The sequence below is a fragment of the Microplitis demolitor genome, chromosome 10, assembly GCF_026212275.2.
Source record: "Microplitis demolitor isolate Queensland-Clemson2020A chromosome 10, iyMicDemo2.1a, whole genome shotgun sequence".
NCBI lineage: Eukaryota > Metazoa > Arthropoda > Insecta > Hymenoptera > Braconidae > Microplitis > Microplitis demolitor.
In genome coordinates this window covers 2,309,919-2,334,544 of record NC_068554.1, presented here as the reverse complement: position 1 = coordinate 2,334,544, position 24,626 = coordinate 2,309,919, and the positions used below count along the sequence as shown (strand labels likewise).

General features: G+C 29.8%; 2 protein-coding genes across 6 annotated transcripts; both read left to right on the top strand.

Moving 5' to 3' along the window:
• Positions 1 to 34: 34 nt before the first annotated feature.
• LOC103571852 (TATA box-binding protein-associated factor RNA polymerase I subunit B) lies at positions 35 to 5,966 on the top strand. Its single transcript, XM_008550176.2, has 10 exons — positions 35 to 223; positions 613 to 706; positions 781 to 988; positions 1,095 to 1,242; positions 1,335 to 1,462; positions 1,550 to 1,765; positions 1,981 to 2,210; positions 2,344 to 2,539; positions 3,405 to 3,842; positions 4,579 to 5,966. Exons 1-10 carry the CDS (start codon positions 137 to 139, stop codon positions 5,939 to 5,941), a joined length of 3,108 nt encoding a protein of 1,035 aa, XP_008548398.1. The 5' UTR covers positions 35 to 136; the 3' UTR covers positions 5,942 to 5,966.
• A 925-nt stretch (positions 5,967 to 6,891) lies between these two features.
• LOC103571851 (protein phosphatase PP2A 55 kDa regulatory subunit) lies at positions 6,892 to 24,014 on the top strand. 5 transcript variants are annotated; one of them, XM_008550173.3, is made up of 8 exons: positions 6,892 to 7,361; positions 11,844 to 12,215; positions 16,950 to 17,015; positions 17,116 to 17,213; positions 18,042 to 18,833; positions 18,999 to 19,214; positions 19,304 to 19,471; positions 20,715 to 24,014. In XM_008550173.3, exons 2-7 carry the CDS (start codon positions 12,131 to 12,133, stop codon positions 19,454 to 19,456), a joined length of 1,410 nt encoding a protein of 469 aa, XP_008548395.1. In that variant the 5' UTR covers positions 6,892 to 7,361; positions 11,844 to 12,130; the 3' UTR covers positions 19,457 to 19,471; positions 20,715 to 24,014. The 5 variants fall into 5 exon arrangements, with proteins under 5 accessions (XP_008548395.1, XP_053598504.1, XP_008548394.1 ...); XM_053742529.1 differs by lacking the exons at positions 6,892 to 7,361; positions 11,844 to 12,215; positions 20,715 to 24,014 and adding exons at positions 12,709 to 13,227; positions 20,110 to 20,270; XM_008550172.3 differs by lacking the exons at positions 6,892 to 7,361; positions 11,844 to 12,215 and adding an exon at positions 12,713 to 13,227.
• Positions 24,015 to 24,626: the final 612 nt, after the last annotated feature.

Genomic DNA, 24,626 nt, shown 5'->3' with positions numbered 1-24,626 from the left:
GGGCGCATTGACTGTTATTTCTCATATTGTTATATATTGTGGAAATCTAACCTTGTCAGTATATTTGTTTATTAAAGTGACAGTTTGTTGTGATGGATAATTTGTTTAATTATTTAAATAATTTTAAAAAATAAATATGGATAAATGTAATGTGTGTGGAGGTACTGAATTTTATACAGAAGCTGGGTTTTATTTTTGTCAAGAATGTCAGACTCAACAAGAGGTTAATTTTTTTTTTTACTATTTTATAATAATTAGTTCAAATAATTAATTAATAATTAAATAAATTTGAATGTAGCAGACGTCAGACAAATTTCGAATTATTAATTATTAGAGTAAATAATTAATAAAATAAAATTTAAAAAAAATGCACGTACGGAATTTTAAATTTTCTAAACATGCATTTTTTTATTTTTATTTTATAAACATTTTAAATAATTATTTTAAAATTTTAAAATTTTTAATGACGTGCTGACGTCTAATAATTTTTGAATTTTTTCAAAACGCCAAAGTAAAAAAAATTATTTTTAAAAATTGCACCTATGGTTTTTTTTTTAATTTTCTACTTATATATTTTGAATTTTTTTAATAATGAAATTTTTGAATTACCAGGGAAAAAAAGAACAAGATGTTGAATTCAAAGTTGACTCATCGACGCGGTTGAGAAAAACAAGACTTCAAAAGAAAAAAAAAGGACCTGGTGAAAGTATGTAAATTAAATAAGTAGTTTTTTATTTAAATATATATCTTAATGTTATATATATATATATATATTTTCAGGGTATAATGAAAAATGTTTGACTTCCTGGGAAAAATATAATTATGTTTTGATAGGACTGACTAATGAACTAATTCAACTTGGTGTAACTCCAGATATTAAATTAACAGTAGCGCAATTATGGGCTACTTATTTAGGAAAACTTGAGGCTGCATTTACGTCTACTCAGAGAGTGGCCATTCCTAAACTTCCAAGACGTTATGATAAAAAGTATGCAATGTCTAGATAAAAAATTAAAAAATTATCAGACGTCAGATAACTTGAGTATCATAAAATAATTGGCTGATGGTGATTTTTATTTTTTAAATATTTCCAGTGACGCGAATATCATTTATGGCCAAATTCATCACAAAAAAAAGAAGAAAAGAACTAAACGTGGTAGCGGAAGTGAAACCAGTGGTTCAACTATGATTGATAGTAATGTCAGCGAAGGAACTTCTGTCCGAAATTTACAGAAACAAAAAGTAATTTATATTTTATACAAATATGTAGAATTTAAATTGCAACATATTAAAAATTAATATAAATTTACTGAAAAAAAAATTATTTGTAACAGAGATTATTGATGGAAGCTGATTACAAATCCCTGGATGGTTCGAACACTGATGGAGAATCCGGTCTGACTAATTTGAGTATGTCCAGCAGATACTCTGATAAAAGTAACACACCAATTAAACCCCCGAGGTATTTTAAGTTTATTTTAAATTTTGAATTATTTCACTTACAATTGACATCAATATTTATTTGCCGATTTCGCGTTTATAATTTCAGGTTGCAGTTTACTAAATTAGCAAGAGAGGAAACTAAAAAGGCAGCACTAAAGTCTCAAAGTTTGCCGAAGAATAAAAAAAAAAAATTCCGAGCTACTTATTGTTCCTACTCTTATAAACGCGGACCCGATCTTATTACGCCGATGAAGCTATGGGCGATTCTTTACTGGGCGCTGAGAATTCATAATGAAAATATACATTTGTCAGATATGTTGAGGTATTTTAGTTTTTTTTTATTTATGATCTGCGTCTTCTCTCATGTAAAAAAAAAACATTCATTATAATAAGCTTCTAAATTTAATTAAATAACGCAAAGTTTTAAATTGACATCTTTTAATTCTTTAGATGAATAAATTTCAATGAATTTTTATTTTTGAAATTTTTTTTTTCCTCTGCATATAAAATTTTTCAAAATTTTTTTTTATACCGTAGGCTTGCGAGAGATGGCTATTTATCTTATTATAAATTAGATCATTTCATACCAGCTGACTGTTCATTTACTGAGGCTGAAGTATCTAAATTAAATCAATCACGTGAAGTCACGCATAAGGGTCTAAGGCAAGTAGTTGCAAGAACTAAAAAATTTTTACAGGTCTGGAAATTTCCTGCTCCAAATCTGCTAACTTTGATAAAGCAATACTGCACAGAATTGCAATTACCCAGTACGTATTAATTTTTTTTTTTGTTACTTTAGAGGATTTTAAACTATAGACTATCTATATATGCTAAAAAAATCGATTTCAAAATTTCACACTTACCAAAAATACCGTTCTTTGACGCTTTATTTTTTTCCAGATGGTATCGCTTTGTACGCAGAACGAATATTAGCAGCGTGGCCACCAAAAATTAATTTTAAGCTACATTCTGATTATAAGTTTCCCTGCTACGAAGCCAGAGTAATGGCAATTATTATTGTTACCATGAAAATACTATTTGGCTTAGACGGAGTCACCGAGAACGAAATGAGCCGAGTTATAGAAAGAATTAATCTGTAAGTATTTATTGAAGCCTTCAATAACTTTTATTACACTTGAAACTACCGCTGAAAAAATAAAAAAAATTAACTATGGATCAATGTCATTAACAGTTACGTTTATGAGTAATCAAAAAATTTATCCGAGAACTGCTGTCAATAAAAAAGAAATGAATGACATGACCTGGAATATTTATAGATCTATTGATCCAATGATGGTTTAAGTTTTTTTTCTTTGCTACAATTGATTGTTGAGCAAAAAATATATAGAAGTTATTAAAATTATATTTACTATCGGATATCTATGATAAAAAAAATCTCAAGTCATCTCAAAACATAAACTGATAATTGAGGGAATCCCCAGACTACCCCCCTCCCCCACTTAAATCTTTAATTTAAAAAAAGTCAATTTCCCCGAGACAGAATTTTTAAAAAATTTCTTACAGTTCTTATCAATTAAAAAAATTTTGTAATTAAATTTTATCCCATAAAATTTGAAATTTATAATTAGAAAATTGACATCATTTTTGTTTAACTTCCAATTGATGTCAACTGTCAATTTTTTTTTCAAATCTACATCTCAGCGAAATTGTCCTTTTTTTAAATTAATACTTTAATTTTTTGATGAAATTTTGACACGCTTATGACAGATGTCATTAAAAATTTCAAAAAAGTGATTCAATTAAATTAGTCAGGTAGAACGGACTTGAATAGAAGTTTTTTTAGTCTTTAGTTAATGAAATCATTAAAAATAAATGATTTACATATGAACAGGTACTTAATGTCACAAAAATATATTTTTAATAATCGAACAATGACGTTATTGATTTTTGATAACATAAACGAGATAAATTTATTTCTATATAGGAAATATTAATTACAGGGTTGCTGAAGAGAGAGGAGTACTTGATTCAAGACTCTTCAGCTTTCGCGAATGGCAGCGTTACATTGAGTGTCGACGGTGCATCCTCGTGAATGAGCACTTCCCGACCAAGCTGAGGCACGATCCGCACTCAATGGGCAACAGCCATCTCTATATAGATTTTTATAATGCGGTTCAGGCAAAAGTAGAACGTGACACGTCAAATGAAGCTAAACATCATTGCTGTCCTAAAGCATTATTTAATAATATGATTGAAAGAGTTGAAGCTCTGACGGATAATATGGTACAGACTAAAAAGTCTAAAGTATTTACTCCGTCTTTGACACCTCAGCACTCTTATCTTCAACAACTACTTGCGGATACTGACAAATATTTTCCGAATATTCTTACTCAGGATTTTCCCTCTACCAAAGTCGGCTTTATAATGAAACCTGAATCGTAAGTATTGTCTATATTAATATTGTATATATTTAAGAGGAATAAGTTGACAGTTTCTTGAATAATTGCTGTTATAATTGACGTTTATTTACAATTTTCGCATAACGATTCGTCAGTTTCCCAACTTCAAGTACTGGAAAGACAAGAATTAATAATTAACGAGTATCTATAAAACCGATTCAAAAAAATCGACTATTTTAAATTTCCCGCTATAAAATTTGAAAATTTTCAAAAAACGGAAGTTTGTAGTTTCGGTCTGATTTTTGAAAATTGACTTCTTATCAAATATTGACGTATTGAGATCTTAGGAAGCTATTTCAACTATTTCCGGATGGACTTCCGGTTGTCGTCTAAGAAATTCTATAGAAAATCAAGATTTTCTAAGAGCTTGACATTAAAATGCAAATAACTAGAAAACAATGCCGAATTTTAAAAAACTTTATCAGAGATAATTTGTAGAGAATAAAATTGTCTACAAAAAAGGTCATATGACATTTTGTGATAAGTCTGATAGTTTCGGCGGAAAAGTAAAAAGATCTCGAAATTTACTGGAAATTTGATTTTGAGCTCCAAAAGACGTTAATTATTAATTTCTTGTCCTAGTCCTTGAAAAAGTCAGAAAGTCTACAAAAAGCTGCACAAAAATTGTGAATAGACGTTAATTATCACTCCTATTTACCAGAAGGCTGTCAACTTACTCCTGATATATATAAAAAAAAACAATTCTTTTTTCTAGACTCAAAGAACTTGCGGCGCAGTGCGATATCGAGCTCAATATCGTTGAGAGCTCAGCACATTATGTAAGAAAAGTCGTTCAAGTTTTCGAGCCGCACGTTGCATCTCATCTTTACCACAAGAAGGAGACTGGTGATAACAATGAACTAACGCGTGTTGTCACTCCTGCTGATGTATCAAAATCAAAATCTGATGACCCCAGTGAGTATTTACATCGCCGTCGTCCGGGTAAAATAATAATAGAGACCAAGAAACAGAGACTTTACAATAAAATGATGAAATTGTATCAAGAAAATAATTCTAGAAATTTAGATAGCGATGACTTTGGGTTCGATCAAGTGTACGCGAATGGAAAATTAAAAATTCCTGATAATGAGAGCGAGGAAAATGTCACTGGTAATGTTAGCAAACTTGATAATATACTTCTGTCAAACTTCGAGAAGCAAACGATGACGAATCCAGTTCCAAATCCTTGGGAAGTTTTGAAAAAGTTTAGGACTTTAGATCTGAATTCTTATAAATCGGAAAAACCTGGGTGCAAAAAAGGCAAGAGTGCTTCTGAAGATAAAGAAAATGCTGCTGATAATAGCGAGTCGCGGAAAAATGAAAATGATGCTGGGACAGTTGATAATATTCAAGAATCAGAAGCAATCGAAGTATCTAGAAGTGCTGGAAATATTTCCGAAGACAAGGAAAATAATGATGTCAACAATAGCGAGTCTCAAAAAAAAGAAGATGAAGTCAAGGTGATAAATATTGAAGAAGTGGAACTTGTGGAAGAAGAAAAAAGTTGTAAAATTATAACGGAGACTCTAGAAGAGGAAAAAGATCTCGCGATAATTAACGTCGAGTCAGAGTCTATGGAAGTTGATGAAATAACGATAAATGACGAATCAGACAACAGTACTGACAAAGTATCCAAGAATAAATCGCCAGAGAAAGAGGTAGTAATTGAAGATTCATCAGATGATGACGAAGTATCTATTTTAGCAGAAAGTATTGATTCGAGATTGAGTGCTAATCAAAAAGATTCATCAGCAAGCGACAAAGAATTATTAACTTTATTTCTTCCTTACAAACAGTACTGGCTGTATCGTGCTACTGCTTTCGATCAAGTGGTTGCAAGACACTACCATTTGCTTGAACGAGACTTCTCGACGAATTTCCGGTGGCTGCTGCACGAGTGTGCGAATATTATTGAAATGGTTCCTGAAGAATTGTACAAAGCGGTCTGGCTGGTAGAGAGCTACTACACGGACGTCCTTGCACCAGATGAACACATGGAAAAGTGCAAAGATTACAACACCGTCTTCTTCCGATCCTCTAGTAATCGGACAACGATAAAAAAACGCTGGGATATATAAAATAAAAAACTGATGATAATTTTTATATCTGGAGTAAATTGAATAATTATTTATCAAAAGATTTTTCCTTTAAAGTTTCCCAGGTACTGTGAAAAATTTTTGGAGTAAATCCAGAGTGGAGTAAAATTTACTCCGAAGAGGAGTTTATTTTAATAGTAAAACTCCGAATCGGAGTACTCCAAAATTACTCCGCTAAAAAAACTCTTAATTTACTTCGTATACCGAGCTATTTTTTACTCCGGAACTCCGAGTAACGGAGTAAATTAGGAGTTAAATAGAATCTAGATTACTTCGAAATTACTCCGCTGGAAAAATTCTCTATTTACTCCGTATGCGTAGTAATTTTTTTTTCTTCGGAAAAAATTTATCCTGGTGACGGAGTAAATTTGAATTGAATAAAAATCCGGAGTGAATAATTGTTTATTTATTTAACTCTCTCGGAGTAAAATTTACTCCGAAGGAGAGTTTATTTTAATGCTGTTACTCCGAATCGGAGTAAATGCGTATTTAAATAAAATTCAAATCACTCAGCTGGAAAAATAAACTCCGCATGCAGAGTAATTTTTTTTTACTCCAAAACTCCAAGTGACGGAGTAAATTTGGATTTTAACAAAAATCCAAATTCACTTAATTTTTTACGTCAACTTTTCTTTTGCCGACTTTTATTACAAACAATTAATTTTCTTCCATTTTTTTTTTCTCTTGTGCAAGTTTGATCACACTAATGACCGAACACCTGCATCATATTGAGGAAAGGGGAGTAGAAGAAGAGGCTCATCGCGAAATACATCAGCGGAATAAAGTATGAATTCGTTTTAAGAATAGTCATACGAGCAACTGTTGCGCTCACTTATCGGGGGTGTACTCGGGAGTTGTCGGTAAGATTCGTGCCGTCGTTTTCTCCCCTTTGGGTTTTATGCTGGCCGTTTGTCTGGCGTTTTCATTCTAGCTGTGCTCCAGACACAGCTGTGTGTGTTGCCAGTGACACTGTCTCATGTTTTTTTTTTATTTTTACTTTTATTTTTATTTTTATTGTACTTTTTTGTGCCGTCGTTTTTGTATCTGTGAAAATAGCAAACGTCTGGACAACTAAGAAAAATAAAACGTAAAACGTTTTAATACGCCGCCGACTATCACCACGGCATTGATTCCCATACAATTTAAGTTTTATTATTTTAAATATTTATTAAACGTCATACGGAATCTAAACTGTCAGCGAATCCTGAGTATCTTTTTTTTTATGGGAACTCTACCGTGAACACAATGAATTTTAACTCAGTGCTGTGTTTTATTTTAAAATAACCAGCTATCAGCTGTCATTTTTATATTTTAAATATAAATTAACACAAAAATAATAAAGTGTACGAATTAGTAATTTGACTTTTACTAAATCTTCCAAGAACTTGATCTTCAAATGATGGTGAGTAAAATTAAATTATTTAAAATGAGGTGATAGCAATTTGAATTTAAATTACAAGACGTAGAAGATTCAAAAAATAAAATAAACTGATGGAAAAAATGCCGGCAGTGATGAAGAAAAACACGCATGCTGCCGTACGGTGACATTATTATTGCCATCGCTCTCCTTTTAATGTACGTAATTTTTCATCTTGCTTACTCTCAATTTCGTTCGATAATAGTGCCCATGTGTTGGTAGTACATATGTGCTGGTGTTGAGCTAATACTAGTATCCGCGGGAATCAAAAAAAGATAAGAGCAAGAGCAAGAGAGTACATAAAATAAAGGAGTGCTCATCTCGACGTACAATAACCCGTCACAGTTCAATGATTTCCCTTCCTGTCCTCATTATTTGTATCCCAAATCGATTATTGCTGAAAAATTAAAAGAAAAAGACACCCGATGGTAATTATTATTGGTATTATAAAAAGTTAATACGCTGACAGAGCGATAAAAAATGTACACCGCAAATAAGGATCTGCTGATTGTTCATTTTTTTAAGACTTATCGGTAAAGAATATATTTACTTTGTACTTAATTACACTGTAGAAAATTTGGAGTTGATTCGGATTTTAATTCACCGCCTCGGAATTTTGGAGTAAAAAAAAATTACTCTGGATATGGAGTAAAACAGGACGTTTATTTTTCACCGGAGTAATTTTTGAGTGATCGATTTTATTTTAATTCAAATTTTCTTTGTCATTCAGAGTTCTGGAGTCAAAAAAATCATTCCTTACGGAGTAAATTTGGAGTTTTTTTTTTCAATGGAGTAATCTAGATTTTAATTTAATCAAAAGTCACTCCGTCACAGAGTTCCGGAGTTTAAACAAAAAATTACTCCGCATACGGAATTTAAAATCTGAATAATTTTTTCTGAATTTTAAATCTGAATTTACTCCATCACTTGGAGTTCTGGAGTAAAAAAAATCACTTGGCATCTGGAGTAAATATAGAACTTGTATTTGTAGAGGAGTGATTTCAAAGTGATCTAAATTGTATTTAAATCAAAATTCACTCCATCACAGAGCCCCGGAATTTAAACAAAAAATTACTCCGCATACGAAGAAAAGATTGAGTTTTTTTCCACCGGAGTGATCTGGATTTTAATTTAAATCAAAATTCACTCCGTCACCCATAGTTCCAAAGTTTTTCAAACAATTACTCCGCATACAGAGTAAATATAGAGTTTTCTTTAGGGGAGAGATCTTCATTTTATTTAAACCCGCATTTACTCCGGTTTAAAAAATTAATACTAAAACAAACTGCCTGTAGTGAATTTTACTCCAAGAAAATTAAACGAATAAACAGCCATTCGCTCCGTATTTACTCCTCTAATTTCCTACAGTGTAAATCTCTGATATTGTTAAAGTTTATTATATTTACCAAGTAAGATGTAATGTTGTTATCATATTTATATAAATTACAAACAGTACACAGCTGTCTGTTTGTCCGTTATCCGTTCAAATACCATCCACCTGACGAGTCATCTTTAATTCTAGTCTACTGACCGTGGTATCTCTAGATCTCAATCTAAATCTAAATCTTGATATTTATCTATAATACAATATCAGCTTATCCGGTCTGTTTTTTAAAAGTCTGGTGTTTTAATTTAAAACACAAGAGCACGCGAGCTAGAACTACTCATTTATATTAATAACTTTTCAGCAACACGAGGTTCTTTATAAACTTTATCATCTACCATTTATATTTTTCGGCATGTCATATATATTAGAATATAACTTATAAAATATGATCTTACTGGTAACTGGAGCGAGTTAACAAGTCGATTTATGTTGGACATACAAATAAATTTAATCAGCCCTATATCCTATTGAATTGATTGCCAGATTAATAAACTTGATGCTCTATTAAATATATATTTATTTTATCTCATATCAATTCGTAATAATAAATATGTTGATTATCATTCATTCATTTATTTAATTTTTTTTCTTTCAGACCTGAATTTATTTTAGTTTTAAAAGTATGGAAAGATCTTGAACTTTTCGCGTACTCGAGACTAATAGAACCAGAGAATAAAAAACAAGGAAAAATTGATGGTTTTTTTTCGGAGCACTCGACGTGATCAAAATAGTAATAGCGACCCTGGAGTAGACAACAATTACAATTTACCGTTACAAGGATTGTCGCTAAATATTTTTAGACATGGAAAAAATTTTAAATTGTCTGAAAAAAAATCAAAATGCGCGCGTAAATAATAAAATATTTTTACAGACAAATAAATAAATAGATTTGATTTTTGTGATATGGGACCATTAGTATACAGAAGATATAGAATATAAATAATAAAAACGGCATAAATCGATGAAGAGAAAAAAATGCGTGACGTTTATCTTCTGGCGGCACGCGCGCATGACCCAATTGTTGTGATGCGTAAACAATGTACGCATAAAAAGTTAATTTAAAATACCTATGTATGTATACACATATATATTTATGTATATATATATATATATATATATGTATACATTTAAAAACACCCGTAAGACAAACGTTGATCGTTAATTTGTAAAGACCTTGATAAAGAAACCGCGCAGAAGAGTTTTTTGACTGGGTTGTTGGTTTTATTGGAGCAATTAAAAGAAAAAATGAAAACATTTTTTATGAATGCTAAAAAAATGAGTACTTATGTAATTCACCTTGCAATATTTTAATCTCAGAGCGTAATATTTGCAGATTAATTTGTGTTTGTATGATGCTCTTGTACAAACACGCTGCAATGTTTGCATTAATTGTCTTTATTGGATCCGAATTCAACTGGTTTTTGTCGTGGCACTGAACGTGCACGTGGTTTTTCATCTCTCTTTCACTATTTCTTTCTCTTTAAACGTCAGATCCGTCGTAAATCTATAGACAATGTCATCAGTACGAAATAATTCCAAGTATTGATAAAGTCAATAAATTTAAAACTAATTTATTTTTTGTGTGAAATGTAGAATTTACTTACTGGCAATTCATTAATTTTTGGAAGTTAAGAAAATTATTTTGTTGACGTGTTGATTTTAAAATTGATTTATTGATTTGTTTATTAGTCAATTGTAATTAATTATGTGAAGACGTTGTTATAACGAGCAGTCTGTATAATAATTGGAGATAATTAACCAGTTAATTAATTATGATTAATATATATGAGATATATATATTTATATTTACTGTAAAAAATTGGGAGGGAATTCGGAGTGATGAGAATTTTATTTTCCGGATTTAATTCGCGTTTACTCTCGAAATTTTTTGCAGTATATATGTATATATATATATATATATATATGAATATTAGATTAATTTTAAAAAATCGACTACTTTTTTCTCGAAACCCCCTAGTGAATAGTTGCAGGGAGGTAAAATGAGATGCCTGTCAAAAGATGAATTAATATTAATATTCTGGTCGCTCACCGCAATTTTCTATTTCCTTTTAAATAACGAAAAAAAATTCAAGTTTGAATTTTATACCTCGGCATGGCTCATTACAGATAAGCTCAGGATCGAATTTCGTAGGGAATAAAACGGTCTACAAAAAAAGTCTCTCATATTTTTTGATAAATTCCTGTTCAAAAGTTATTGGAACTCAAAGTTAATTTTCCAGTAAGTTTCGAAATCTTTTTACTTTTCCACCGAAACTATCAGACTTATCACAAAATGTCATAAGACCTTTTTTGTAGACAATTTTATTTTCTACAAATTATCTCTGATAAAGTTTTTCAAAATTCCGGATTGTTTTCTAGTTATTTGCATTTCAGTGCCAAGCTCTTAAAAAAAAAAAAGTGTTTTGATCGATTTCAAATTCTTTCAACAAAATATATACATATATATATATACGAAAAATAGATTTCTTGACACAACAAAATTTTCACTTTTCCCAGAAATTTTTTGCGCTATAAATTAATAAATTAAATTTTCTTAAAGCGCGAAAAAAATTCTTACCCTAAGAAATATTTTTTTTTCCGTATTTACACATATCCATACATAAATAAATATATACATATATATGTATTAATTTTTACTCACTTATGTTTTGAAGCCATAAAGAATTGGATTCGCGGGTATATGGATTCATCTAGTACACGATGACCTACTGCCACATAAAAATTTAACGCTTTTTTTTTTTTTCTCTCTAAAACGCTAAACTCAGTACCGACGACGTACAAAGCTCATAATCAGAACACTGCATTGTAAGTCTTTCAGTGTTTACTATCATGATAATGTAGCTTTTATTTTTCCTACTCTCCGCACTCTTGATAATAACGTGCATTTAAATCTTCAGGGAGTAACAGACAAAAAAACTTGATAATAATAAAAAATATTCGTATTGTAATGAAAAAATTACATAAATTACATTAATAGTATTGTAAGTTGAGTGAATAATAAACATGATAAATTAATAAAATAATGTACTACATTGTACGTATTGTCTTGTATTTTTCAGCGGTGAATCAACAATCGATATAGTAATATCCGAGATAATAAACATCAAAAGTAGCAAAGCTGAAAAAGATAAAAAAATAGTTAATAAAGCTTGAATTAGTTTCCACGACGCGTCACGCGGGTGTGGTAGGTCTATGGGGGGCTCCTCCGCATCAGCGGACGACCCCCTGCTGCAACTCAAGCCATCACGGGGCAAATTGCTGGAGTTCCCTCGGTGTCTTGGGTCGTACGACTGGGACACTTTCGTCGACGGGAAATTTACCTTCAGCGGTACTTGGGACCAAGCAAATGAAGAGTCCCTCCGGTATCATGAGGCAGTCTAGCCTCACAAAACTTGGATCCATGATTAACACGGCTGTTAATAAAAGAGCTGGTGAGTTTAACTGAAACAATAAAATAAGTAATTAAAGCTACATGTTTATTTAATAAATATCATAAATTATTTTCATGGCTTAGCAATGATATCGTTAAATATTTAATAGCAAGCCGGAGATATCCTTACAATCCGTTTATTTTACACAAAATATCGACCTTGAGCTTAATTCCGCATCAACGAGGGTATTAGCTAGATGGAAGGAATTCATAATCACAAGATTACCGACTCGTATTACCGTTACCACTATGACAATTGTCCACTGCTCGTTAATATTCTTCTATTTATTTTTTTTAATGACCTAATATTATACTGTACTCATTAAAATTATTTTATTCTTCAGATATTGTAGTGATTAAATATCTCGATATTATTTCAAATTTTTTTACACAGCAAAAAATTTTTTTTTCTGTATAATTACTAGTAAAATTAATCAGCTTCATCAATTTCCCAATAAGACAACTAAAAATTTAATCATCACAAATACGGTCTGAGTTCAATAACAGCTTTAGTTGAAATAAATAAAATTTTGACCTTGCAAAAGGTAAACAAAATATTACAAAAGCTAAATACTATTTAAGGTATCAGCGTAAATTCTAATGGCTGTAATTTTAAAAATTCAATTTAAGCAACCGACAATTTAGTCAGTAGCCTTCTCGAGTTTGGGTGCTGGACAACTCGAGTCCACGTGTTTTAATAAAACCCATTTTTATTTATCAGTTATTATTTATTTAAATATAATTAAAAATGGACGATAATTTAGCAATAGACTTGAGTGTTGGTGCCGAGATTGAAGTAGACACGAGTGAAAGTGTTGTAAAAGGTAGAAAAAAATCTAAAATAAAAAGAGAATCAGTGATACGGTTTGCGGATAGCGATAACGCGTCTGATGGTTTTGAAGAACTTGGACCTTCTCGTAGATCTAAAAGTCATAAAACTACCAGACGTAAAGTACCTGATCTGTATATAATTCCTGGTACATCTAGTGCTAGTACTAGTGCTTCCGTTGAAAGTGAGTATTTCAGTGTAAATAAAGACTATATATTTATTTATATAATAAAAGATCCAAGTGCTTCATAAATTTAAAAGTAAATAATTTTATTATCGGTAGCAGAGTTTAGAGACCGTTAATAAAACGATACCAGTTATTGGAAGAGAAGCAAATGGCGTCAGTTGCAACATATATATATCTAAATATATATACATATATATGTATCTTGTTAATAACGAAGTAGAGTAGTTGATTAGCGTGCATCTTCTAATATGCTCGAGTGACTCTTGTCATTTATTTTATTATATTATTTTTTTCCCCTCTACATCTCTGGCATTATAAAATAATTTCAGCCTTGTTCAGTCCATTGTCGAACGATTAAAGACGAGGATCGTAATCTGTGCTCACGTTATTTTCCATCACTGAATAATTATTTTATTTTAAATTTATATTATTATATTTGTATTACGTTTATTTGCGTATCATTAAATATTTTTGAAATAATGGAGATAAAGGAATTTTTTTCATCACCGAGTTCTCCAAGATCTGCTCGTTCGAGTCGTCGATTTACTCCACACCAGTTGAGAGATCGTGGCCCTCTTTTTTCTTCTCTTGAAGAATTACGTGACAAGCTCAATGAACTCCTGGGTAATTACAACGACGATCATCTCAATTTATTGATATCGTGAGTATGTGCTGCTAGGGATTATTTGTTTCGTCACTTGGAAGTTGGAAATTGGAAACTGCCATTGGAAAATATCAGGTCCTCTGTAAATTTACGTAAATTATTTTTTTTTTTAAGGGGGAAAGAGGTCTGACATACAGAAAAAGAATATTTTTGTGATTTTTTTTTTCAGAGTACGTTTGTTATTAAAATTTTTTAAATTTGTGACATTATTAAGCATCATTCCAAGAATATTCTCCTAAATTTTCAAAAAAAAATATTGAAAAATAAGCCAGTGGTAGTGGGGAGAGACGAGTCACAAAAAAAAGTCTCCATCGTAGGCAGGATAACTCATGACTGCTTCATCTGAAATCAAAAAACCAAAAAGATATCTTTAGTACATAAGTTTGTCTTAGATTTGAACGAAGGATTTTTTTTTTCAATAACTACTTATTTTTTAATTAAACAAAAGGAACAATTTTTGGCAAAAATCAGTCTTTTGATTACAACTTTACCAAAAATTCAAAAATGAATATTTTGATTATTCCTTCGTTCAAATTCATCAAACTTATGTACTAAAGAAATCTCTTTGAATTTTTGATTTCAGATGAGGTAGTCATGAGTTATCCTGCCTACGATGGAGACTTTTTTTGAGTGACTCGTCTCTCCCCACTACCACTGGCTTATTTTTAAATATTTTTTTATGAAAATTTAGGAGAATATTCTTGAAATGATGCTTAATTATGTAATAAATTTCAAAAATTTGAATGACGAACGTACTCTGAAAAAAAAAAAATCACAAAAATATTATTTTTTTGTATCTCAGACTAACTTCCCCCTTAAAAATAAAACATTTATTCGAATCACGATTCTTATGCTAATTATTTTTATACCAAAGATGAAAACTTTTTTATTGCGTACATTTTTAGCCGCGTCTACTTACAATAACTTCCAAACATAAATTTATTTAAATAACTGTCATTAAAGTTATGAGCGCACGTATATATTTTTTTCATTCTATTGTTTAAATCACTGCTCAAACAATTAATATAGCCTTGATATAAAAAAAAAACAATAGTTAAACGTTTAAAATCATAAGCACATATTTAGCTGCCAATTTTTCTTTTAAAAATTTTTAAACATCCAAATTAAATGTAAATCAAAATAAAAAAATGCGCGCCTACAGAATTCAAAAATTAATACGCGCATTTTTAAAATTCTTAATACATTTACCTGTAGTTCAAAATTTGCTTCATATCCCTGCATTTACTTTTTAAATTTTAAAATACATTCAAATATTCCCGCGCAAACTTGAAAGCCAATTAGCCGCTCCGGTATTGAAAGAAGATACAAAACTTCAATAATGGCCAAAAAAGAAGCAGTAAAATCTCATTCGCTATAAAAAAAGAAAATTCTTAAATATATTTACATATATATTTAAAAAATATATAAAATAACAATTATTAAGTGGCTGACATAAAATTAGCGAGCACGCGCGTTTTTGATGCCGTAATGACGTACGATTTAGACACGAGAAATATTAAGCTAAGAAGAGGAAGGGGTAAAAAGAGACAGAAGAATAAAGAAATAAAAAGTTAGTAGAGGGCGTCTAAGCCGGCGGTAGATTTATCAAATATGGCGGGCTGGTGATATTTCGTAGAATTAAAGACGCACACAATTATATACCTCTGGCGTTCGATTGCTGAACAAACGTTTAAAGAATATAAATTATCATTGGTTTGACGTCATATAAATCGTCCGAGATAAAATTAACACTTACTGTCTAGTTGTTTTACTTTATTTTATTATTTTTCAGTCAAGTGAAGATTTCCGAGTGCTGGAATCTACAATAAATAAAAAAATATAAAAACAGTGACACTGAGGGAAGGAACGAAGGAAGTGGCAGTGGGGTAGTGATGGTGGTTGGACACGCGTGACTTGAAATAGCATATACCATACAAAAATAATATCGTGTTACGAATATGTGACACGCGTTGTGATAATACACCTCTGTGTGTCGATACAATTAATTACATAAACATAAAACATTTAAATATTTATCGCTTTAAGGAAGCTCCGGTCGCAGCCGATTACGCAGTGAAAAAAAATATTTATTAATTTTTTTAAAAAATTTCGAGACCGGTGCGAGGTCTCTGTGTTTCCTTCTCTCTCCTTCCTCAAAATTAAGAGAAAGAGAGAGAGCGAGAGAGAGAAAAATAAATAATTAATTTTATTTTTTTTTAGAAAAGAAAAAATTTTAAAAATAATAATGGCCGGTAAGTAAAGAAAAAACGGCATGAAAAAAAAATCTACAACGAAATACGATATACTTTCTTAATTACTCAACAATTTTCTCTCTCTCAAATACTCCCACGTTGCCGTCACGACGACGAGGAGAGCAACCACCTTGCCCGCATCTTAGTTATTTCACTGGGTGCGCAAAACCCTGGCACAGTTTCTTTCAAGGTTAAATCCTAGATCACAAATTCAAATGTGAAGATTTTTTTTTTTTTTTTTAAATTGAGTTTTACTGAAAGCGTCAATTTTTTAACCTAAAAAATAGTTTGGTGTACGTCCGTCTCCTTGTTGAAATACTCCATCTTGCTCTCGACGTCTTTCTCTTATCCTCTCTCTCGGCGAGTCCGTCTGAAACAAGTATAAGTACTTCTCCTTCTGAAAATATTCCCCTGCCGCCACTGTATTGAAAGGGAATCCTCCATCCCTCCGCCATCACGCGATCGCGGGTGCAGATGTTCGTCGTCGACAACGACAACCAAGACGACGGTGGCGACTGTCTAATAACACACGATGGATTGTGGTGAAACTTCAAGTAGGCTTCTATAATAATCCATCAGCTTTTAATTCTCCATAAAAAAAAAGAAAAAAAAAATGATTAATAATGAAAGACGCATTGATCTGCAGTACTCCAAATTATCGAGGCTTTTTTATCACCATGCGTCTTGTTGCGTTTCCTAGCCTCACATTTTTTAATTTTTTTATCGTTCACAGACAAATGCTCATTATATTTAATGTTAATTATTTTTAAAATTTGGTATTTATGTTATTTTAATTGTTTCAGGTAATGGTGACATACAGTGGTGCTTTTCCCAGGTGAAGGGAACGTTGGAGGACGATGTCACTGAAGGTGAGCGGATAAATAATTTAGTGTTTATATTTATCTTGATAAATATTTATTAGGACTCGGGGTTTATTGATATTTAATAATTAATATTTATTACTTATAGCTGATATAATATCATGTGTGGAATTCAATCATGATGGCGATCTTCTTGCAACGGGAGATAAAGGAGGACGAGTTGTTATTTTTCAACGAGACCCCATTGTAATTTTTTTTTTATTTGTTATTTTAATGCTGGATATTTATTTTACTTGAACGAAAATTTTCATTATCACCAACTTCGCTTAAGAAAATTCTAAGACAAGACTCTGATTTTTTAAAATTTTTAATGACTGTCATAAGCCTGTCAAAATTTAGTCAATTTTAAAAAATTGCAGTTGATATCAATTGGGAGTTAAACAAAATTTGGAAAATAAATTTTATGATTTTAATTTAAAAATTTTCTAGGTTTAAATTTACTCAGCGAATTTCTTTTAATTCCTAACTGATAACAACTGTAAATTTTTTTTTTAAATTTCATATCTCGGTGAAATTGTAACTGTCTACTTATTTTAATTTATGCTTTAATTTTTTTGAAGTTAATTTAAATTTTTAAGCTGTTATCACAGATAAAGGTCATTGAATATTTTTAAAAATCAATGAGGGAGGTCTGAAAATGCCCTTAAGTAAAATACAAAGAAGTCTGATTCTTGATAATTTTAATAGACCTGCAGTACATCAGTTTAAATTTTAAGATCATTCTCAGACAGCGCCCACTTTTTTTTTTTAAATTTACTTACAGTTGACATCAATTAGAAGCTAAATGAAATTTCAGTAAAATCGTAAATTTAAAAATTTGAATTTTTAAATTTTGGCGGGTAAAATTTATTCAAATTTCATTTAGCTCCTAATTGATAACTGTATTTTTTTAAATTCATTGATAAAATTTTGACATGCTTATGACAGAAATTGAAAATTTAAAAAAAGTGGGGGATATTGGTGAGATTGATTTTAAATGGTATATATTTATGTTATGATTATTTATAATTTTAGAGTAAAAGTAGTATACCGCGAAGAGGAGAATACAATGTGTACAGTACATTTCAAAGCCACGAACCAGAGTTTGATTATCTTAAATCATTGGAGATAGAAGAAAAAATAAATAAAATAAGATGGTTAAAACGTAAAAATCCAGCCCATTTTTTGTTGTCGACAAATGACAAGACAATTAAATTATGGAAAGTTAGTGAACGTGACAAGAGAGTCGAGGGTTACAATACTAAAGAGGAGAGCGGAGCAATACGTGATCCAGCATGTATCACTGCCTTGCGAGTACCAACAATAAAACCAATGGAGCTTATGGTCGAAGCCTCTCCGAGAAGAATATTTGCAAATGCACATACGTACCACATTAACAGTATAAGTGTCAACAGCGATCAAGAGACGTACCTCAGTGCCGATGATCTTAGAATAAATCTCTGGCATCTTGAGATAACAGATCAAAGTTTTAATATTGTAGACATTAAGCCAGCAAACATGGAGGAGTTGACGGAAGTTATAACTGCTGCTGAATTTCATCCTGTTGAATGTAATTTATTGGTTTACAGTAGTAGTAAAGGTACGATAAGATTGTGTGACATGAGATCAGCTGCGCTGTGTGATCGTCACAGTAAATTATTTGAGGAACCTGAAGATCCAACAAATAGAAGCTTTTTTTCTGAAATTATTTCTAGTATAAGTGATGTCAAGTTAAGCAATTCCGGCCGTTATATGATCAGTAGAGACTACCTCAGTGTCAAAGTGTGGGATTTACACATGGAGACTAAGCCTATCGAGTGTTATCCAGTAAGCATTTTGTTTTTTTAATTTTATTTCAAGGTAAAAGACCTAGTGTCCATTCAGAGAACTAGTACCTGATCAATGAACTAGTACCTGATCGAGTATTGGGTCTCTTACCTTAGTTACTATTTAAAATATTTATTTTTTAATAAAATAAAATTATTACTTCAGGTACACGAGTATTTAAGATCAAAGTTATGTTCTCTGTATGAAAACGATTGCATTTTTGATAAATTTGAATGTTGCTGGAGCGGCAATGACTCGGCGATAATGACCGGTTCTTACAACAATTTCTTCCGTGTTTTTGATCGAACATCTAAGCGTGATCTGACTTTAGAAGCGGCACGTGATATTGCCAAGCCAAAAACACTTCTAAAACCACGCAAAGTTAGTTTTGTTTTAATTATTTATTTATTTATTTAAATTTAAGTATGAAGGTTTTGTGGGTATTCATAAAATTACTTATTTGATAACAGGTTTGCACGGGAGGTAAACGTAAAAAAGATGAAATAAGCGTCGATTGTCTAGATTTCAATAAGAAGATACTGCATACTGCATGGCATCCTTCGGAAAATGTAGTTGCTGTCGCAGCTACGAACAATCTCTTCCTATTCCAAGACAAACTCTAGCACATTTATGTGCAGGTATTGATTTACATCTTATTTTTATAATTACACTAGTTTACAAATCATTTTTTTTTAATGCGATAAATAAAAATCAATTTTAAAAAATACATTGTCGTCATCAGCCTTGAATACCGAAAATATCCTTTTTTTAAATTCCTTCGCATTAATATTTTTTTTTTTTTACTTAAAGGGGAAGGCTGAGATACAAAAAAAGAACATTTTTGTGATTTTTTTTTTCAGAGTACGTTGGTTATTAAAATTTTTGAAATTTGTGACATGATTTAGCATCATTTCAAGAATATCCTGCTAAATTTTCATAAAAAAATATTGAAAAATGAGCCAGTGGTAGTGGGGAGAGACGAGTCACTTAAAAAAAGTCTCCATCGTAGGCAGGATAACTCATGACTGCCTCATCTGAAATAAAAAAATCAAAGAGATTTCTTTAGTACATAAGTTTGATGAATTTGAACGAAGGAATGAACAAAATATTCATTTTTGAATTTTTGGTAAAGTTGTAATCAAAAGACTGATTTTTGCCAAAAATTGTTCCTTTTGTTTAATTAAAAAATAAGTAGTTATTGAAAAAAAAAAATCCTTCGTTCAAATCTAAGATAAACTTATGTACTAAAGAAATCTTTTTGGTTTTTTGATTTCAGATGAAGCAGTCATGAGTTATCCTGCCTACGATGGAGACTTTTTTTTGTGACTCGTCTCTCCCCACTACCACTGGCTTATTTTTCAATATTTTTTTATGAAAATTTAGGAAAATATTCTTGAAATGATGCTTAATAATGTCACAAATTTAAAAAATTTTAATAACGAACGTACTCTGAAAAAAAAAATCACAAAAATGTTCTTTTTTTGTATCCTAGCCTTCCCCCTTAAGTAATAAAAATATTCTTGATTGTAATTAAAATAAAAAAAAATGTACATATTTATGTCTTTTTTAAAAATTTCAATCAAAAGCTGAATGTACTAAATATTTTTTTTTTTTTTAATTTAATTTTGAGTGCGGCAATAAATAAAAATAAAATGTTATCACTCTCTATCTATTTTATAATTAAATATAATTTAAATAATACTACACTTTATCATAAATCAGATAAGACGTCAGACGTAAGACTGAATACTCAATTTATAATATAAAAGTTTTATTATCAGCATTGAAAGTCAGTAAAGATTTTCACTGTAATAAAAATTGTAAACTAGTGTTAGTTTGAATTAAAAACTTGTAAATTATATAATAAATATTTATTTGTAGATTATTCAACGCTTTATATTGACCTGATTGTGGTGCACGGCGTTGAAAATTAATAAAGCCGTGAAGAAATGAGTGTCTAGCTGTTTGTATAAAAAGACAAGAGTCATTGCAATTTTGACTGATGAAATATAGAGTACATTTATCATCTTATCCACACGACGCGCGCACAGCTTGTACAAAGGAACATAATCACAGTCATATGTCTAAATACATGCATATGTAATGCTGATAAACACAAAGAAAAAAAAACAAAGATGAACATCGCGGCACAGTTATCTCACGTGATTGTCAGAAATATTTACAGTAATAATCAAAACAATCAACTCATTTGAATTTATCAGTGCGCGCGTTGCTGTCAAATGATGCCCCAGTCTTTTTTTTTTTTTTAAAGTATTCGTTTAATATTTTTTTAGCCTTCAGCTAAATCCAGCGAATAGATCGTGGACACTATTCTTTATCAAGCTGTGACGTGATAGCGAATTTCTTTTTAAATTTCCATCACGCGTTTTTTCCCTTTTTTTATGTCTCCTTTATGTTAAATTTGTACGACGCGGGCATTTCACGGCTGGTTTGTCGTTGAGATTTTTTTTCTCTGAATAATTCAGTATCAAAACTCATATTTTTTTTTTTTTTTTAAATATTCTCAGTAAATATTTTCATTGATGGTGTATTCGAATTCCGCGCCTTAGCTCCCGGGAAATTTGAATTCATAATTAAATTAATAAAAAAAAGTTGACCAATAAAAAAAGTATGAATAATTAAATGTGTTGATTAAAGTCTAAGTGAACATATCTTAGTATTTCTCAGTGCACTTGATAAGTCATAAATTTTTTTTATTGGTCATTAATTTTCTTTATAAAAAATTTGAAAATTTTAATTTTCCCGGGTGTCAGTGTCGGGGTTGCGGGTTCGAAGACACCATGAAAATCATCGGGCCTAATTCCTCAACTTTTATTATATTTTAATTTTTTTTTTATACACAAATAAATTAATTCGTTCTCATTAATTATAAAAAGTATGTGTGGTGTTTTTCTTGTCATTTACACATTAAAAACAATGGGATTAATAAATAACATGGGAATTAAAATATGTATTTTAAAAAAAAAATTGAGGCTCAAATTACTAAATTGTATAAAATTTATTTTAAAAACACAGCGTAATTAATTTTCATAAATTTTCTTTATCGTTATTTTAAATACTAGTTTATTTTATTATTATTATTGAAGAAAAAAAAAGTTTTTCTTTATGTCTCACTGGATTATGGTGTTAACAGAATTTTGATATTCATTTTGGCTCAATTAAAAAAATATACAAAATTTTGTAGCTACTGTTTAATAAAAATAATAATATTTAAAATAAAGACATATGTAATTTTCATCATTATATATGCGCGAGCTGTAATTTTCTATCGCAACAAATATATATATTTAAAAAAAAGAAAAAAAAAATTTTATGTAGTTCGTAATTTGATAAATTTGTCCACGATCTGGTTTTATTTCAAAAATGAATCTCACGATAAATCATATGATTAAAATGTATGTATGCATGGATGTGATACATAAATAATCATTTGAATAAAAAATAAAAACAAAATAAAACGTAATGTTGATATTTATAACACAGAAATAAATATGAGTGAATGCAGGCGTCATACAAATTTTTAATTATAAGTAAATAGAGTAAATAATTAATAAAATAAAATTTTTAAAAAATGGGCATTTAAAAAATTTGAAAATTAATAAGTGCATTTTTTTCAAATATTTTTTTTTTTAATTGTTTACTCTATTTATAATTTTGAATTTGTCAGATATATTCAAGCAAATCCGCCTGAGAAAATAAAAATATAAATCGGCGGAAGGTAAGTTGTCCAGAGAATTTTTTTCTCTTGATTGATTCGTTGTACCTGCGGTAACAACATGAGCCAAGTAAGATAAGAAAAAAAATTTGAATACTGTATTGTGGAATTTAAATGGGTAGCAAAGTAATTACAGTCGAGGAGATAAAAAAAAGAAATGAAACGGAAGTGGATTATCTCATATTTGGCTTACAGAGTCTACGTAATTGTGATATACATAATACGTGTTATGTTTTAGATAACGTTTAATGTTAGCGGTCACTAATGTGAGAAGTTAAATATAATGATAATAATAATAACTATGCAAGAGAGACACACACATACATGATTCACGTATTTTGTATAAATTATGTTGATTTATTATTGACAAATACAATGCTAAAAATATATTATTAATTGATGATGATAATGATGATGATGATGATGAACGATATAATTTATTGCGCCAGTGCAAGACGCAGGGGCATGAACTTAAAAAGACACTTTGTACAAGGTTTTGTAATAAAATACGGATAAAAATGGAGAAAAAATTTACGCGCTTTTATTATGCGTCGACGGAATAAACAGGAAATTGGATGTCAAAAAATTATGTCAAGACAAGTGCGCGGTGTAAATGTGTGCGAACCCTTGGATTTTAATCCTCAATGGATTTGCGCACACTTACCTCATGTCATTGTGATCTAGAATTTTTTTACTTTCTAAAATTTATAATTTAGAAATAATATTGATTGCAATTAATTGATAAATTTTAAGTGCAATATTTTTTGTACAGAAAAAAAAAAATTGGTGCAAAAAATTTTCACTTGTCAAGAAATTTTTTTCATTCGAAATTGGAGTAAGAAAATTTTTTTTTTTGTCTAGTGCGACGTAATAATTTTTTTGCGCAATTTCCTATTTGGTTTCGCCGACTCATTATAAAAATTCGTAAATTTCTTAAGCCCATTTTTCTACGTGCAGTAATGAAGCTGTCATATTTATGATTACTTGTTTTGGATAATCGATGATACAATTCTGAGCTTTTTTAAATAAAGCCACTTTACGATAATAATAATAACAATATTAATAATAATAATAATAATGATAAAATTTATAATTAATTATCTCAGATAATTTTGCTGCAGTGTACAATGTACGACCGCGATGGTCGGATCTCTGATGTATGATATGATAATATGATAGTACGAGCCATATTTTATATACAATCGGTATAAAAAAATAAGATTTATAAAATTATTATTTTGGTGCTTAATCGCCTAATCGCTTTGCCCGTCGCTTTCATATTAATTACTATTATTATTATTAATTATTATCATTGATTAATTGTATTATTAATTATTTGTTTATATAAGTGTAAAATTAGTTGATCAATTTATAATTCTGTTTAGTGCCAATTTATTATTAATTATTTATCAGTATCGAGATAAACGATTTGTTTATATTTTACATTCCTTTTAATTATTATTATTATTATTATTATTATTATTATTATTATTATTATTATTATTATTATTATTATTATTAATATTATTAATATTATTTGAAAGGTGTTTAGTTGTTGATTATTTATTTTGTATACTTAATATTTTCGTTTGAAGAAAAAAAAAAGCCTTCGTATTCGTAATTGTATATTTTAAATTGATTATTATAATGTTAATTAAATTGATCAACAATAATTTTATAGTATATTATTTAATTATTTTGATAATTATTCAGAAGGAAAACACCATCGCGACTAAGATACTAACAATCAAAGAAACAACTTAAATTTAAATAAAAAAAAAACATTATTTAAAATATTTATATTTTGTATTTAATTATTTTATTTTATTAATCACTAAAAAATTTGCGGATTGAGGGCATTGCCAAACAATACCTTCCACTTTTTTTTTAAATATTCAATGAGCTTCAACTGTGATAACAATGAAAATTTTATTAATTTATTTAAAAAAAATTTACTGTTACAAATTCTCCCAGGTATGGAATTTAAAAAAATTAATTATAGTTGTTATCAATTAGGAGTTAAAAGAAATTTTAGCCGGGAAAATTTGAAAATTTGA

What these genes read in the sequence shown, in the direction of transcription:
- LOC103571852 (XM_008550176.2), top strand. Translation starts at nt 137, where the DNA reads ATGGATAAATGTAATGTGTGTGGAGGTACTGAATTTTATACAGAAGCT. An exon ending in AATGTCAGACTCAACAAGAG is followed by an intron (nt 224 to 612) that starts GTTAATTTTTTT and finishes TTGAATTACCAG; the next exon opens with GGAAAAAAAGAACAAGATGT. An exon ending in AAAAAAAGGACCTGGTGAAA is followed by an intron (nt 707 to 780) that starts GTATGTAAATTA and finishes ATATATTTTCAG; the next exon opens with GGTATAATGAAAAATGTTTG.
- LOC103571851 (XM_008550172.3), top strand. Translation starts at nt 12,963, where the DNA reads ATGGACGATAATTTAGCAATAGACTTGAGTGTTGGTGCCGAGATTGAA. An exon ending in GGAGGACGATGTCACTGAAG is followed by an intron (nt 17,016 to 17,115) that starts GTGAGCGGATAA and finishes TATTACTTATAG; the next exon opens with CTGATATAATATCATGTGTG. An exon ending in CACTTCTAAAACCACGCAAA is followed by an intron (nt 19,215 to 19,303) that starts GTTAGTTTTGTT and finishes ATTTGATAACAG; the next exon opens with GTTTGCACGGGAGGTAAACG.